Consider the following 16,545-nt stretch of genomic DNA (forward strand, 5'->3'; position numbering starts at 1 on the left):
TCTCTATCGTGTGAATTAGCGAAATTGAAAAATATTAATTTTTTATATTTATTTATATTTATATTTATATTTTATATTTATATTTATTTTATATTTTATATTTTATATTTATATTTATTTTTAACGTAAAACTATCGATTTTTATGGCGATTTTTCAAAAACAATTTTTAAATACTTTAAAATTATTGAAAAAATAGTTTGTTTTTTATTTCCCTAGTTCAGACGAAAGCGGCAAGTTCATAGATTAATTATCATACTTGTGTTTTTATCCCAATCCATCGTATCTCGAGATTTGATGGGGCCGTTATTTTTTATGTATCTGCTATATTATTATTCATATAATACTATAAAAATTCATTCTTAGTTAAGTTAAATATATATTATTATTTCTATCAAGTTTGAAATCAATCGTCCACTTAGTTTCCGAAAAAGAAATTCGTGAAAATTGCTTATCTTTTTGGCCTACAGGCAGGATTCCCCCCTTAAATTTCTTATAGTAAAATCCTGAAATACTGCTACTCTTCACTGGTTTTTAGTAAATTTCACTTCAAGTAATTCTTCACGTTTCTCAAATAAAACTGTAGACGTGGGATGTTCGGAGATCGTGTACGAGGGTAGTCCCAGAAGTAGGTCAGGACCTAACAAAGAAATCACAAAAAATTTGGGAGAAAATATCTTTATTTCTCTACATAGTCTCCTCATAGCTCAATACACTTTTCCCAGCGATGTTCAATAGCTTCGATACTCTGTTTATAGTGGGAATCGTCGAGCTCCTCAAAATAGCCATCAAGCCACCTTGGTCCATTGTTTTGACTGTTTCTTCGTCTCAGGTGTGAAGTGATGGACCCATGTTTCACCCATGGTTATGAATCGACGCAAAAACTCGGCTTTATTGCTGCGAAACTTCGCCAAACACTCGATTGAAACATCCTCACGACGCTGATTTTGTTCCAATCGCGGCACCCATCTTGCGCACAGCTTTCTCATGTCCAAATTTTTAGTCAATATGCGATGTACAGCACTTTTTGAAATGCCTACCATGTCTGCTAACTCGCGCACTTTCAGTCGACGGTCATCCACTACCATTTTGTGGATTTTCTTCACCATTTCTGGCGTGGTCACCTCATTTGGTCGACCACTGCGATGTTCGCCTCGGCAGCTCGTACGGCTTCGTTTAAACTCTGCCACCCAATATTTTACTGTTGTAAACGAAGGAGCAGACTCCCCCAGAATGGAATCTAGCTCCGCTTTGATATTGGTTGGACTGAGGCTTTTCAAATGAAAATATTGTATCACATAACGATGACTAATTTTTTCCATGTTTACAAATTCACTGAGAGCGTTTGATGGCTGCCAAACAAATACTAAACAACGTAGCGTCGTCAAACTTCAAACTTAAGCTTTATAAGGTTGGTACTTTCTATCATAGTCATTCTTTTCAAACAGCAACCGCTATCTGTACGTCAGGTTAGGTACTTCTGGGACTACCCTCGTATGTCGTCAGATTCCTCCCGACGTGGTTTATTAGCTATCGTGCCCATCGGACTTTCCGAATCCCAGGCTCTCGAGGGTGCTAAAATAGAATCGTCCACGTTGAGGGCGAGCGAGATGACGGCTGTTACATTCCCGGATGCGTACTTCTACTTCGTTTCCTCGACGTTCAAGCGAACAAGTGCGTTCTCCTCTTCGACGATAGCTACGGACGGCAACGACGGCGACGGTGACGGCGACGACGACTTTCGACGGGAACAGGCGGCAGTTCGTGCTTCGTGCCAGAAGCCGATTTCACGTGTCTGGCCCACGAGTGTGTCGCGTGTATCGAATGTACACTCTCGAGGGGGGTATAAATAGGTCCCGTGTGCAAATATCGCGGTCGTTGCTACTGAGAGACGTGCCTCGAAAGTGATCCGCGGGCGCGAGTCGAACGCGGCCCAATCTACATCCGGCGACGCCTTGATTTTATGCCTTTCTGCGCTCGCACGTTTAGATTATCTCATAAATTCCCCTCTGCCCCGTTGCTGTTCCGGAGGACACAACAAGGGAGAAATTTCGGCTGAACGCGAAGTACGCAAACGATTTCTCACAGAGAAGGAATCTCTGTCGAATCGACCAAAGAGTCTCTAGGTGAAAGGAACGACGGCGAAGAGGAGCAGCGGGAACACCTCTGTATAGGACATTGCATCGACCGCACGACGCTCGGGCTCTATCGATCATTCGTTGCCTCGTTTTGCTTATTTTCTCGATTAAAGCAAACATATGCGGTAATAGCAACGGTAATAGCAACAGTTCGCGTAGTAGCAAGTACTCCGCGGTGTGTTTTCCACTTAATGGATTGCACTCGCGTCGTCTCGATCCCCCTGCTTCCCCTTCTCGTCCCCTTGCCGTTTTCGCTTGGACGTTGTATTACTTCGGACGATGTATTCCCGCTTCTGAATATGCGGATTACATACGCAACCGGACGGACACCATAAAGAGAAAGAAGAAATGTTCCGACCGTTTATATGTCACGGTGCCGCTCCTAGCGGTACACCGTGTACATGGACGACGGACGTTATTGTTATGCAGGCGAGCGCACTTTCTTGTCGAGCGAATCGACACGGTTTGTGTGCGCGATTGCTCGATCATAACGCACACAGATACACACACGGTGGAATCGAGAGCACCGGAGATCCGCGACAAGAGCTCTTCGTGATTCGACGAATCGCAAATGTTGCGAATGAGTCGCAGAATGGCGTGAAGAAAAATGTGAGCAGCAAGATTTCGACAGTAAGCAATAAACAAACAATTGCTCGATCGCACTAAGAATCTTAATGTGACACTCTTACGTTTTTGATAATTTTTGAATGTAGAAATTTGAAACTAAAAGAATAAGTAATCTTTTTTTCCCTCGCATTCGTTTATTTTTCAACTTATAGCATTTTATTGCCCTTATAGCTCTAAATATTAAATTTAAACTAAATTTAATTAAAAATTTAATTGGACCAAAAATATATCCCTTACATTTCTCTATGTGCCATCTACCTTAATTGACATGATATCGCGAGTCACGTCGCGCGAGTAATTATTACGATTAAAAGTGGCACGAGCGAGCGAAAATGCGGATGGAAAAAGGAGGAGGAATAGATTGAAAGTAAAAAAATAAAAACAAATGGGACGAGAGAGAGAGAGAGAGGGGGGGGAAGAGGGGGAGAGAGAGAGAGAGAGAGAGAGAGAGAGAGAGAGAGAGAGAGAGAGAGAGAGAGAGAGAGAGAGAGAAAGAGAGAGAGAGAGAAATTTGCCGTTGTGTGGGCGGATCCGAGAACTTTTCTGCGCGGACTATTGCGAGAGAACGAAAAGCGGTTAACGAGCTGACCGGTGCTAAAATCCACGGAAATATTTATAGATCCGCAGCTGTGCGCGATGGATGTGTGAATTCGATCTCCGTTGGTTTTCTTTCGTAAAAGCGGTGAGGGAGGGAGGGGGAGGGGAATGCAGTAATTCGCGAGCAACAACGCGAACATCGGATTCTCCTTTCGACATACTTTCGAATTTTCCTCTCTTTCTTTTTTCTGTTATAGCGGCTATTTGTATCTTATTGTTCGAGACTACGAGTTATAAATTAATCTTGGAAAGAAGAGTAACACACTGTTTATATAAGTAAATTTAATAATCGCATATGATTATCATTCAATATGAGCGATAACGATATTATTCTGAGGCGTACAACAGAAATTGAAAGGGGAGAAGATAATGAACCATGAAGAAACCAAGCATTTTCGACGAGGTTTAATCGACGTTTTGCGATAATACTTGCGCCACTGCAATCCCTACCAATTAGCTTCCCAAATGACGCAGCCGCGGCTATGGAAAGCTACGAGTCCGATAAAAACTGATCTTGCTTATCGCGGAATACCGTAATTGCTGTAATTTAATCTATAACGTTCCTGGAACTCTTCTCACCCGAGTAATAATTTCGTACATTTGCTAGACTAATCGCACGTCTAAAATGGAGTGACGTTTTCTCGATGCAAGATGGTGTCCTTCTAGACAACTTTTTTTCTTTTTATTACTTCAAAGAAAGAGAGATCCGTTTCCCGCTTTTTCGAGTCCCGCAAAGCCAGCGAGTTATCTTCAGAGCGTAAAGGCTCTTGGGAAACGACCAGAAGTCATAAAAAAAGGGCTTTAACTTCCTGCAACTTCTCCTCTGAGAGAGATGCTTCCCAATCACAATAATAGAATCATAATTCCAGCGTTTCGAGCATACCACCATCCTGTCCATCCATGTTCCGTTTCGTTTCGCCAGTATCATTTAGTCCGCCTCCCACGATCCGCAGCCCCATATGTGCGACCTATTGGGAGATCTCAAAGGGCCCTTGGGGAACCGAGCCGTACGGATCTCCAATGGGCTCCCTGAAATCGTTAAACGGAGCGCAAACGAAACGGTATGGCACGAACAGCTGTGAAAATTGACTTTTCACAGCCGGCTCGTTTTCAGCCGATCTGCAAGCGAGTTTGCCTGCGGTTTCGGGAGAAAATAGCTTCAAACTATGAAACCCTTGTCGCTATTTGACACCCCTTTTGTCCTTGCCCTTGACTAACGGGAGGCATGTACAGTTCGTCAATGCTCGATGTGACCTCTCCTTACGTTTTATACTGACGCTCAGCTTTTATTTTTGGTTGAAGTAATGCTCTTCACAATTTTAAAATTCGTCGAATTAGTAATGCAAAATCAAAGAGAAATTTCGTTCAAGCAACACATAGCGTTGGCTCTTATTTTTAGTTGACCGTTAAAAAATTTCCCTTGACGAGAAATTTAAGATTCTTCTTAACCGCTTCATTGGCATTGACGCACTTTTGCGTCAAAATAAAGACATGCCATAAATGACATTGACGCACTAATGCACACATCGTTTATTTTTTCATTAACTGGTCCGATTTTCGTAAAAATTGATACCCTAAGGTTTTTGAGATTACTGAATATGAATTTGAGGTCAAAATATGGCAATTCAAAATGGCGGATCCAAAATGGCGAACCAAAAAAATAAAAATCTATCTGATTATTTTGAAACTCGGTATTTAGGAGTTTTTCGGATAATAAGGATAATTCGGATAATAGTTTTTCTGAATAAGAATTTGAGGTCAAAATGTGGCAATTCAAAATACAATTCAATTTTTTTTCAATTCAATTTTTTTATTTTAATTCAATTCCTACATATCGAATTTCATAAAAAATCAGGTACACTTTTGGCCGCCATTTTGGATTCGCCATTTTGAATTTTCATATTTTAACCTCAAATTCGTACTCAGTCACCCGAAAAACATTTGTGCCGACGTTTATAAAAATCAAGCATGATTTACATGTTGCTATTTTGCGTCAGTTGATGCTATTTCTCAGTGCCAACGAAGTGGTTGAAGCTGGATACAGACTTGAGCATGAACGCGCATGAGACAAGCTGAGACCACACCGAATGCCTCGGATTGAAAATTGAAGTCTCCGCATAAGAACGCATGAGGCAAGTCGAGGCAACTGTTCGACGTTGCTCCTTCTGGTCATTCGGAGTCAGCAGTTCTGTTCTTAATTTTTCGTGTCGTGCGCGGCTATCTTCCGTACGCGTGCTCGAGTGCGTCCAAACTGATTGTGAGCACGAATTATCTTTGATGGACCGACAGCGCTCGGCTCAGTCCGAGGCCGAGCCCGTGCGGCGAATCATCTGAGGCAATCTGCCGCGCCTCGGACCAACGTCCGCACTTGCATGCTCATGCGGCCTCGACTTGCCTCATACGCGTTCGTGCTCAAGTCTGCATCCAGCTTAATAATTATCGCGATCTTGTTTTCGTTGCAGATATCGCTATGGATTGGTCGGATCACGCTCTTTGGTGGCCGGCGCGGAATCATTGGCTCACCAGGACGCGCAGCACTCTGGACCAGTATGGCGTAGCGGCGGACGCACAGCTGCACTTCACGCCGATGCACAAAACCTTGAGGGTGCAGTTGCCAGATATGCGCTGCCTCGACTGCCGAGTCGATTTTTCCGTCAAGACATTCAACGCGGTCATCAATTTGTGCAAGGAACTTGGTGAGTCTCCTTAAAGCGAACCTATTAAAGCCGTTTAAGACGCGTAATAGAAACGCTATGGCGCGAGCGGTTATCGCACATAGCAATTAATGACGTTTGCACGAGGGAGAGCACAGAGCGCTCGTCGTGCAGAGATCAACGAGAACTTTCGAGAAGATGCACTTATGAGAAGAACATTGAAGAATCATGAATTTTGTTTCATAACGATAACTCGGTTGTTTTGGTGATTAACGAAACAACCTCGTCGAACGTTGATATTGCGTCTTTTGAATGACGGAAAAATGAAAATGAGAAAAGAATGCAGCCGAATATGGGAAAATATTTTTTTTAATTATAAATTTTTCTTATTTATTCTTACCTTTATTGCTTTTGTTTTTTCTTATTTATTTTTACCTGTTGTTTCTTTTGTTCTTTTCTTCATTTCGTACTTTTGTTTTTTTTTTCTGTTTGTTCGTACTTCTCAATTATAAATATTTTTTGTGTTATTATCCTTTAAATATACTTTGCATGTTGCAATATTGGAAAAAAATATCTATTCCGTCACCGTTACGTTCGCATAGATGTGCACAATGCTTCTAGGGCGACTATATTTGCGCCTGTAGTGATATTATAGGCGGCAATAAAAAAGAAATGATAAATTTGAAGTCACGCGAAGGTCGCACGGATGATCGTGGTTGCGAATCCACCGCAGTGCGCAACCTCGACTGGCTTTTTAATCAAGGAAGTGGGTTAATGCGATAATTCTGTCCGGTGGATAAAGCTGCGACTTTCGAATAAGAGGAAGTGCCGGGAAGATACGATCTTATCGTTTCAACAACAACCTGAAAATAATTCCATGCATATGATCACATATGTTCATAATGTCATCTGAAATAGAAAGTAATTCGCATTCTTCGATTTCACATGAATTCCTTCCTAATCGAGCGCTCCAGAACTTCTCCGAAATATACCTTTATATACCTTCGAAGTTAATATACCTCCGAGGTTAATATACCTTCTCGCTGTCTAAAGGCAAAACAAAGAATAATCTCATCAAAGTAATGAAAATGCATGAAAGAAGGAGAAATCTGTCGTTTCGGAAACTCTCTAGAATTATATGCAGCTCTAATTGACGCGTTCGAATCATCGATCGCATTTTTGCATATTTCTTCGGAATGCTGACTTTATTAGCGAATGGACATCAGCGATATGAGATCAGTGTGTCATATTCATAAATAGACGCTAATGCGCAGTGCGCCGTTGCACGTGATCTTTGTCCGTCAATTACTTCGTTCCATTGCAACAACATACTGGAGAACAGACATCATCGTGATTGACCGTTATTATTCCTTTTGCTCTTTAGATAACGGCAAAAGATGCATATCTTGCTGTTGGTAAAATATCGTTATTATATTAGATTATTATATATGAAATGTCCGAATTCGAATTAAAAGTTTGGTTTGTTGTATCTCAAACTAGAAATGGTACAATTAATCAAAGTATGCGCCTAAACTATCGACATAGTTCTACCATCTTAACGGTAGTTTATTTATGCCGGCGGCGAAGAAGCCTGAAGAGCGGATGACGATGAAATCGCGGAAGGCATTTTCCATAGCTTGTTAAGAATTGAATATCTTTCCTTCCAAGAAGTGGTCCAGTGTCTGGAAGAAGTAGTAGTCGCATGGTACAAGGTCTGGTGAATACAATGGGTGACAGAGAGTTTCAAAGTCCAGTTCCTGCAGTTTGTAAGCCGGCATTATTCGTGCGACATGTTTTCGAGCGTTGTCTTGCAAGAGGATTGGCCTGTCTCTATTGACCAATCTCAGCTGCTTAATCGCAAGCATCCTCATCATGTCGTCCAGTTGGTTACAGTGGACATCCGCTGTAACCGATTGACCAAGTTTCATGTAGTTGTAGTGGATAATACCAGCACTGGACCACCAAGTAAATATCATTAGCTTTTTGTGGTGAATATTCGGTTTTGGATTATGTTTCGGCACTTCATCTATATACAGCTATTGTGCCGAATGCTTGCGATTATCGAAAAGAATCCATTTTTTATCACACGTAACAATACGATGTAAGAATATTATAGTCTTTTATGTCGTGGTAGTAAAGAAAGGCAAGCTTCGAGACGATTTCTCTTCTGACGCTCGTTTAACTCATGCGGAACCCATCTATTCCAGTTTTTTATCTTTCCAATTTGTTTCAAATGGCCCAATATTGTTGAAGTAGTAACGTTAAATTTTGCTGCTAATTCACGCGTAGTTTGAGATGTATCCGTTTCCACTACAGCTTTCAGATGCTGATAGCATCACTATCCACCTTGGTCTCAGGTCACCCACGTGGTTCATTTTCAAGATTTAAAATCGCCAGAACGAAACTTCTCAAACTATCGACGTACTGTGCGTTCATTAGCCACATTTTCACCAAACACTCCGTTGATACTTTGAGTTGTCTGTGTTGCATTGACTCCACGACGGAACTCATATTCGAAAATAACACGAATTTTTTACTTATCCATGGTTACACAAAAATTGCTGTAATAAAAATAATTCGAAAGACAATTACAAACCAAAACGTGCGTTTGAAAGAGTAATGGTATACTTTTATAATAAAAAGGAAAACCAGGAACTGTAAAAGTGAAATGTCAGAGATATCGACTATCGAACTTAGTACTTAAAGAAATCGGACATTTCATATTTAATGACCTAACATTATACTTTAATATTTCTTCCATAGAGAGCGTGTCTCGACCTTACCGACTCGCGTTCGGATTTCAAGCAAATTTTTCGATGCATTCGTAGTCTTAATCCTTCCGAGAGAAATCAAGATTGTCATTATGATCTAAATGCGAGAGATTGAGACCAACCGTATTCCTTTCACAGGCATCAGACACCCAGAGGAACTGTCGTTCTGTAAACCGCTCGAGCCGAATCATCTGAAATACAATTTGAAGGATCTACCGGTCAAGAAAAAGATCGAAAATCAGAAGAACGGTCATTGGAATGTGCCGGCCGACACGAATACCTTCATTCCGGCCAGCCAGAGTCCCAGAGGATCCACAGGAAGCTTAGATCAATCCAATCCGTTCATGTGCGCGCCGGTTACGCCCAACAGAAATCACAGCACACCGATCAGCTCGCCTGTCTCGGTAGGTTTAGCGTGTGTGAGATATAGAATAGAGATAGAATGAAGTATACGATTGTGTACGTGTAGCTCGGACTAACAGACAAGAAATGTCCTAGATGACAAATATCACCAGTAGCATCGCAAAGGCGTTTAGAGGACATCTATATTCGTTTTCTTGTTCATTACTGTTGATCGCAGCCCTGATTATAACATATTCTCGAGTGCAGTTTATTTTACTACTAACTCGTGTCTTATAGCGTCAGTTTTCTTCTTCAATTTACCAGAAATGCCGTAACTCTGTTGTTTGACTTGTTTGAAATACACATTGGTAAATTTTCGAATCCTTCCCCTCTCTCATAAAATTTAACGCGGATTTTCAGCATACTGGCACATGGAAGAGAAACAACAACTCGTCCGGCTTCGGCAGCACCGGCTCTTTCAATGCCAACAACAGCACGATGAGTCTGGAGGCATTAAACGGCGGTCTATCAGAGTCCTTGGCACAAAGTCCGACGTCGATCTCGCCGGAGGTGCGAGCGAAGCTGATCAGGCCGAAGAGCCTGATCGAGAGAGCGCGAATGAACGTGTCTTGGCTGGACTCCTCCCTGTCGATCATGGAGCAGGGTATTCGCGAATTCGATACGCTCAGGTTGAAGTTCAAGTTCTACTCCTTCTATGATCTGAATCCCAAAACCGATGCGGTGCGAATCAACATGATCTACGAGCAAGCCAAGTGGCAGTTGCTCGCCGAGGAGATCGACTGCACCGAAGAAGAAATGCTGATGTTCGCGGCGCTTCAGGTACCTTATTACCACCCTTGCCCCTAATCTCATCTCATTATTCAAATTTATACATCCAGATTCACCAACCGGTCCGTTTTATGCACAGAAATCGACATGAGATTTTGCTCTCAATCACTATAAGCGCATCGTGCAGGAAAATATGTAATAAAATATCTCGACGTGCTAAAAAACTAAGGTACTAAGGTACTAAAGATATTAAAGAGACTTTAAAATACTTTAAAGTATTATCATCATCATTCTTGACCGTCGTCTATTCATTTCGCGTCGGTTACATGCTGTTTACACGATGACTGAATGTTTTATATTCGTCTTCGCTCGCTCCCGATATACTCATACCGCTCCGAGGGAGCCCCACTCGACGCATAACGCATGCAAATAGCCACGTCCTTAAGCTGATTGCTGGTGTTCCGTCGTACCTACGTAATGTCGTTATATGAACACGCGAACACGACCAAGAAAAGACGTGACCACGTCGCCTCGACCCACTGCTGCTGCCGCCATGCTATGTCGTTCACCTTGCTACACCTACTCGTCCCATCCTCGTGTGACGAACGTTCCAAGAGAAAGCACAAAGAAAGAAGAAAATATCCGTAGTCAGTGCCGTCACCAACGCTGTCTTCTTGTTCGTAGGTGCAGGTGAATCTCCAGGCGAGCGTGCCTCAGCCCACTTACGACAGCAACGGCGCGACCTCGCCCGTCGAGGATGACATCGATGCGGCCTTGACAGATCTGCAGGTGACGTTGGAAGGTAGCAGTATCAGCAACGGGCCCAGCGACATCACGCAAGTGCCTGAGCTCTGCGACGAGTTGCGTTTCTTTAAGCCGAAACGCTTCACTCTCAAAGCCTTCAAGCGTTATTGGTTCACATGTCGGGATCTGCAGCTGCGGCTTTATAAGAGCCGCGAAGAGATCAGCGGTTCGGACTCGCCGGCATACGTGATTAATTTGCGCGGCTGCGAGGTCACGCCGGATGTACATCTGTCGCAGGGTCGTTACGGGATCAGATTGGAGGTGCCTAGCGCGGAGGGTATGACCGAGATGTGGATCAGATGTGACAACGTAAGTGTGGCGGATTAGCTGTAGTAGGCAAGGTTGACAAAGAATACGTCACTTCAATCCGTTATCGTAATAAATAATCAATTTTATCCATTGATAGGGAGAATTACTTTTGATGAACAACACTTATAAAAAAACCGTTGCTCGTTATCTATTGAAAAATTAATTAATTATCGTTATTGTTACTCTGGAAGTGAGGAGTTATCATAATTTTATTATCTTTTTCATTAAATCTTGAAGATACTTGTACTCTATTTGTATTGAATAATGATAAAAATAACGTAATAAAAAAGTAATTGCGTTAACTCAAGAAATATAATTGCGTTACAATTATCATTACTAGTGAAAAAAAAAAATATCGAGTAAAAGAAAAATAACAGTAATGGCAACTAAAAGCGTTATCTAGCTGAAAACTGGAAAAATTGCAGCTATGGCTCAAAAGCGCGGTGATTGTCATTCGTTTTGTTACTGCAGGAGCAACAATATGCAAAGTGGATGGCTGCGTGCAGATTGGCCGCCAAGGGCCGTACTCTCGCCGACGCGTCTTATGAGAGCGAGGTCAACAGCATTATTGCTTTCCTGCAGCTTCAGAGGCCCGCTCCTGCGCCAGCGATCAATCCCAACTCTTTGGACATCGTTCCAGAGGATTACGTGGCGCCTAGATTCGCGAAGAAGTTCAAAGGAAAGGTAATCTTACTTTCATTGGTAAATAAATCTATGATAAATTCTGTCGAGTTGGCAAGCTATACCAATCGCGCTCACCTGTTGCACAGCTGGTCCAGAGGATCTTAGAGGCACATGCGAACGTCAAGGACTTGTCGCTCGTCGAAGCGAAGTTGAATTACATCAAAGCTTGGCAATCTCTACCAGAATACGGCATTTCTCTTTTTATTGTACGATTTACTGGCAAAAATAAAGACGAGCTGCTCGGCATTGCTAACAATAGGTTAATGCGGATGGAGCTTCATAGCGGCGATCATTTGAAGACCTGGAGGTATAACACCATGAAGGTGCGTATTATTTCGTGTATTCGTTTGACACCAAGCTTCAATAAAGTCTCAACATTAGACTATCGAGTTTTGGCCTAGTGAATGTTAAGTCTATTTTAGAAGACGACCGATCTCATCTCTTTTGCAGGCGTGGAATGTCAATTGGGAGGTGAAGCACATGATGGTACAATTCGAGGAGGAGAATATCATCTTCGAATGCCAATCGGCTGATTGTAAAGTCGTTCATGAGTTCATAGGGGGCTACATATTCTTGTCGATGCGCTCGAAGGAGGCGAACCAGACGTTGAACGAGGAAATGTTCCACAAACTGACTGGCGGATGGGTCTAATAACGCGATAAGCGCACACGATGAGTGTGTATAAAGGGGTTCTCTAACGCATCTCTTTTTTAATGAGCAACTGTGGAGCGCGTTCTGTCGATTTTATTTATGCGCATTACATCAATGATAAACGTCTGTTTCGAGGACAGACGTTCAGCAGAAAGTAGCCGCTTGCAACACGGCTAGCTGACACTTGTAAAAATACCTAATCCCGCTCGTGATTGTCAGATTTTAACAGATCGTAGATTGTAAATAGAAAATACCGCGCTCCTTTTACATACGAATGCAACAGAGAAGTCCGTTTTAGGGAATGTAGAATTACCTTATACTGCTCGATGGTGGTACATAATTCGAAAGAAATATTCACCATTGGTGCGGTTGGATGGATCATATAAGGTATAAAAAATGCATCTTGATAACAGTAATATCGAAATCATTGACTTTTTTCCGCGGAAAATTAAATTTGTACATTCGCGATAACTTTTGAGAAAATCACGACGGAGTTTTTAGAAATGTTTACGAAAGATAAATTGTACTTTTACACGAGATTTCTTCTACTCACGAAGAATTTGTCGTTAACTATATTGAACCTCACTCGAATACGTCACACGCACACAAATAAGAATGTCGCGGCACGTATCGCGTCGAAGTTGTAATAACGTTTCACTCGTCTGTCATTAAGCAACTCGAACAGGTGATTATAATTCCCCTTGCGTGTCAGTGTCATCTCATTGTTACAAGGTGCTATAAGGTATATAACGCCATACGATGGCGCGAGACATCTAATCGTGTATAAATTATTTGTTATTTTAATGTAAATTAGAGTATATAGAGCAACAAACTATATCAATTGTATCGTTATCACAAAGTATCCATATGAAATATCACGTTATATGTATATGTAACCAAAAAAGGTATAGTTTTGTATATTAATAGGCGGTAACTGTATAATAAACTTATCATTAATACGCCTCGCGGATTTGTCCAATCTTTATTGTTCGCGAATGAAAAGAAAATCAATTTGAAACGGCATTTAATACCAACACTCGTATAACAAATGATATTCGTTCACACGGTGTAAATGTCTATCAAAAATTATTATCATTTTACTGTCTCCCGTGCTGTCTCTCTGTTTGTATATCTTTAAAGTGTCAAGTATTGGGTTCCTTATTCTCTTATCCAACAGTAATCGATAGCTGCGGATCTTTTCCCGAATTGTTCACCATCTTCGACGCTTGATGTTGGTTCTCCGAATTTTTCAGGGCTGGGAATGTCTTCGCTACGTTTCCAGTTCCTGCGATAGTCGAGCCATCCAAATTACCGACTCCGTACATCTAATTATGTAGACACACACAAACACATAGGCGATTCGTTACGTCTCTTGCATCAAGTATAACTTTTCGATGTCGGGAAGTGCAAAATTATCCGCGGATTAGAATGCTGAATGGATGCTGTCGAATTGAAGCTATGATAAGAATTGAAAGAGGGAATTATCTGGTTTCAATCAGTCGGCTTCTTTGAGAGGACAACGAGAGAAGTTGAAAATTATCTAAAACTTTGAGAATTATTTTGTTTTTATCAGAACGATCTTTAGAACTTTAAGATGCGATTTCTCTGCACTACATATAGCAGTAATAAATTTAGTAGATCATAATAACCGGAGTGTGACTCGGCGGCGCCGAATGGACCAGTCTTCCGGCAAGGGAGCCCGTTTTCTCCTTCCTAGCCCTCACCCATTCATGGCCCAGCACCCGCTCAAGAGTCAGCCGCAAGGTGATGTCCGGCTCAAGGATTTGGCGGACGATGTTTTTGGCGAGTGCAGACACAGTGTCGCGGACGCGCGAGCGGAAGATCCAGTTGTGCGATATCTGATCCTTGAGAAGCTTGCGCAGATTCGCATCGTCGAACGGCATCCGGGCGTTGAGCATGATGAAGAGGATGATGCCGAGCGACCACACGTCCGCCAATTTCGGATTATACGGGGTGCCGGCAACGACTTCCGGGGCGGCATATGCCGCCGAACCGCAGTACGTCTGACTAAGCACCCGTCTGCCGCTGTGGTCCACGCAGAACCTGGCAAAACCGAAGTCCGCCAGTTTCACATTGAACTTCCGTGACAGAAGTATGTTCTCGCACTTGAGATCCCGGTGGGCGATGTTCTTGCTGTGCAAGTAATGTAGGCCGGAGGCCATTTGACGGAACCACAGCCGTGACTGCTGCTCCGGCACTATGCCGTTGTTCTTCACGAAGTCGAGCAGGTCGCCGTTGTCGGCGTAGCGCATGAAGATGAACACACGCGAACCGCGCTGCAGAATACTATGCACCTGCGCATGCGATCATAGCAGACGTAGTATGAATATGACGAAAGCCGCTGATTGAAATTAGAATTCTCTGTCGATATAAACCGAGTGTCTCAGTAGCCGAGTACTCAAAGTCATAGGTACTTGAATATTCAGATACCTGAAGTTGACATCGTTAATTAAAGTACCTTACAAGCATAGAGAAAAGTTCAAAAGTTCATGAGGAAAGTTCAAAATTGGAACGTCACAATTGAGTTTCAATGAGTCGACTTCTTTGAGAGAATCGAGAGATACTTCCGGGAGCTTCCGGAACAATCCCTCCCTCAGCGACGAAACATTGAAGAAAATTCAACTGATCACTTCCGAACGACATCTCTTAACGTTATCTAGGGAGAGGAGAATGTCGTGAGCGTGGAGCGTCAGGTAGCTCAATGGTTTAGAGCAGTCGCCCGGCAAGCAAAAGACCCGGGTGTTCGATTACCCGGTCTAGCGATTATCGCGCTCCTGGTATTTTTCTCTCTCCAGAACGAAAATAAGATGCAGGTCCCGAACGCACGGCGTCCCGTCGCCACCTAGTACGCCCTCCTTCTTTCATGGTGTGCCTTACTTGAATGATGTGCGGATTTTCAATCTTTGTCAGAATTTCGAGCTCGCGGGGGAAGAATTTGTCCAAGAAGTCAGACGGCGCCTTTTCCTTGTCGAAGATCTTGCAAGCTAGACGCATCTTCTTGGAGCTCGTTCCATCGACATATTCCGCCAGATGAACTGTCGCGTAAGATCCCTAAAAGCCGTCGGCAGCAGCGATATATAGAACATCTGATCAAGATCTTATCAGGATTTTATTTCGGAGAAATTCCTCCGACGAGAATTCATCTTGTTCGGAGGCAGAAAAGAAGAAATCGCACTTTCCGCATCCGAAAGTTTTCACTTCGAACTCAGTCTCAGGTGTCACGCGAATCAGGGTAGAAAAGTAGAAGAAAGAAAAAAGAATCCGAAGTTCAGAGAATGCTGTATCATATCGGTACCTAGCATTTCTTTAACGAGCAAAAAGGTCAAAACAAACAACCTGTCCGATCTTCTTGCTGATGAGATAGCCTCGCTGTTCGAGAGCATTGACCTCCGAGTTTCGGGGGCTGAGTCGCGTGGCCATACCAATGATTCTTCATCGACTCTTCATTACTGACCCCGAAGAGTCGATGGCCGAGCCTTTAATCGTTGCAATCGTCTTCTCTCATCAACCCACCGCAAGTTCGCTCGGAGATATGTCACCGAGAATTTATCCTCGATCTCACTTCCTTCCTCGCAGCACCGTCTTCGTTCGCTCGTTCTCAGAGTCTAACGGTGGCAGGTCGTCGACGTCTATTCCAGCCGGATGCGAGCACCCCGACGATGGTAGTCTAGCTGTTATCGTAGAATCCAAACGACGCTTCCGGCGACGAGACGTCTTCGTACGGTTATTTGAGAATGGCTGCGAATGTACTTAGAATTTTGGACGTCGGGACCAGTCTGGCGCGCCTGGTGTGCGATGGAAGGCGGAAAGTGAAGATCCGCGTTTCATTCGAGCGTAGCCATTATACTTGAAAGTGGAGAAACAATTGACATCGCGTGACATACCCGCGATCGATCGCTGTATGCAATCTCGAGTCATTTCTCGTGACGGACTTGGGACGAAGATTTCTTCGTTGCGATTACCGCATCTTCTTGTTACGCGAGGCGGATTTTTCGTTGGTAATTAGCCATAAAGTAATATAACAAGGCCGAGAATGTTGCTCATAAACAAAAATTAATGCTCTCATTCACATAATCACATTCACATAATGATTTTTAATACGATTTATCATACGGTTTATCATGATTTCGCACGAATATTTACGGGAGGAAACACAAGAG

The 16,545-nt window shown here is 42.8% G+C and overlaps 2 protein-coding genes across 2 annotated transcripts in view; one reads left to right on the forward strand and one right to left on the reverse strand.

Annotated features, from left to right (window-relative positions):
- LOC105186668 (unc-112-related protein) overlaps nucleotides 1-13,323 on the forward strand; it is a 54,106-nt gene extending 40,783 nt beyond the window's left edge. The window contains exons 2-8 of the mRNA XM_011147029.3: nucleotides 5,823-6,056; nucleotides 8,924-9,189; nucleotides 9,548-9,967; nucleotides 10,601-11,029; nucleotides 11,501-11,713; nucleotides 11,800-12,036; nucleotides 12,164-13,323. Of these exons, the coding sequence (XP_011145331.1) occupies nucleotides 5,823-6,056; nucleotides 8,924-9,189; nucleotides 9,548-9,967; nucleotides 10,601-11,029; nucleotides 11,501-11,713; nucleotides 11,800-12,036; nucleotides 12,164-12,364 (2,000 nt within the window). The 3' untranslated portion in view covers nucleotides 12,365-13,323. The remainder of the gene's footprint in view (nucleotides 1-5,822; nucleotides 6,057-8,923; nucleotides 9,190-9,547; nucleotides 9,968-10,600; nucleotides 11,030-11,500; nucleotides 11,714-11,799; nucleotides 12,037-12,163) is intronic.
- A 163-nt stretch (nucleotides 13,324-13,486) lies between these two features.
- On the reverse strand, nucleotides 13,487-16,451 carry Tssk (Testis-specific serine/threonine kinase). Its single transcript, XM_011147031.3, has 4 exons — nucleotides 15,722-16,451; nucleotides 15,263-15,436; nucleotides 14,014-14,679; nucleotides 13,487-13,689 (listed from the first exon to the last, which is right to left on the reverse strand). Exons 1-4 carry the CDS (start codon nucleotides 15,803-15,805, stop codon nucleotides 13,531-13,533), a joined length of 1,083 nt encoding a protein of 360 aa, XP_011145333.3. The 5' UTR covers nucleotides 15,806-16,451; the 3' UTR covers nucleotides 13,487-13,530.
- Nucleotides 16,452-16,545: the final 94 nt, after the last annotated feature.

Source organism: Harpegnathos saltator, unplaced genomic scaffold, assembly GCF_003227715.2.
Source record: "Harpegnathos saltator strain DR-91 unplaced genomic scaffold, Hsal_v8.6 scaffold718, whole genome shotgun sequence".
Lineage (NCBI taxonomy): Eukaryota > Metazoa > Arthropoda > Insecta > Hymenoptera > Formicidae > Harpegnathos > Harpegnathos saltator.

Bases quoted from the DNA above. Each gene is read 5' to 3' on its own strand.
- Tssk (XM_011147031.3), bottom strand. From the start codon at position 15,805: ATGGCCACGCGACTCAGCCCCCGAAACTCGGAGGTCAATGCTCTCGAA. The intron at 15,437-15,721 runs GTTGTTTGTTTT...GACGGCTTTTAG, and splicing joins TCAGCAAGAAGATCGGACAG to GGATCTTACGCGACAGTTCA. The intron at 14,680-15,262 runs GTAAGGCACACC...TCGCATGCGCAG, and splicing joins AAAATCCGCACATCATTCAA to GTGCATAGTATTCTGCAGCG.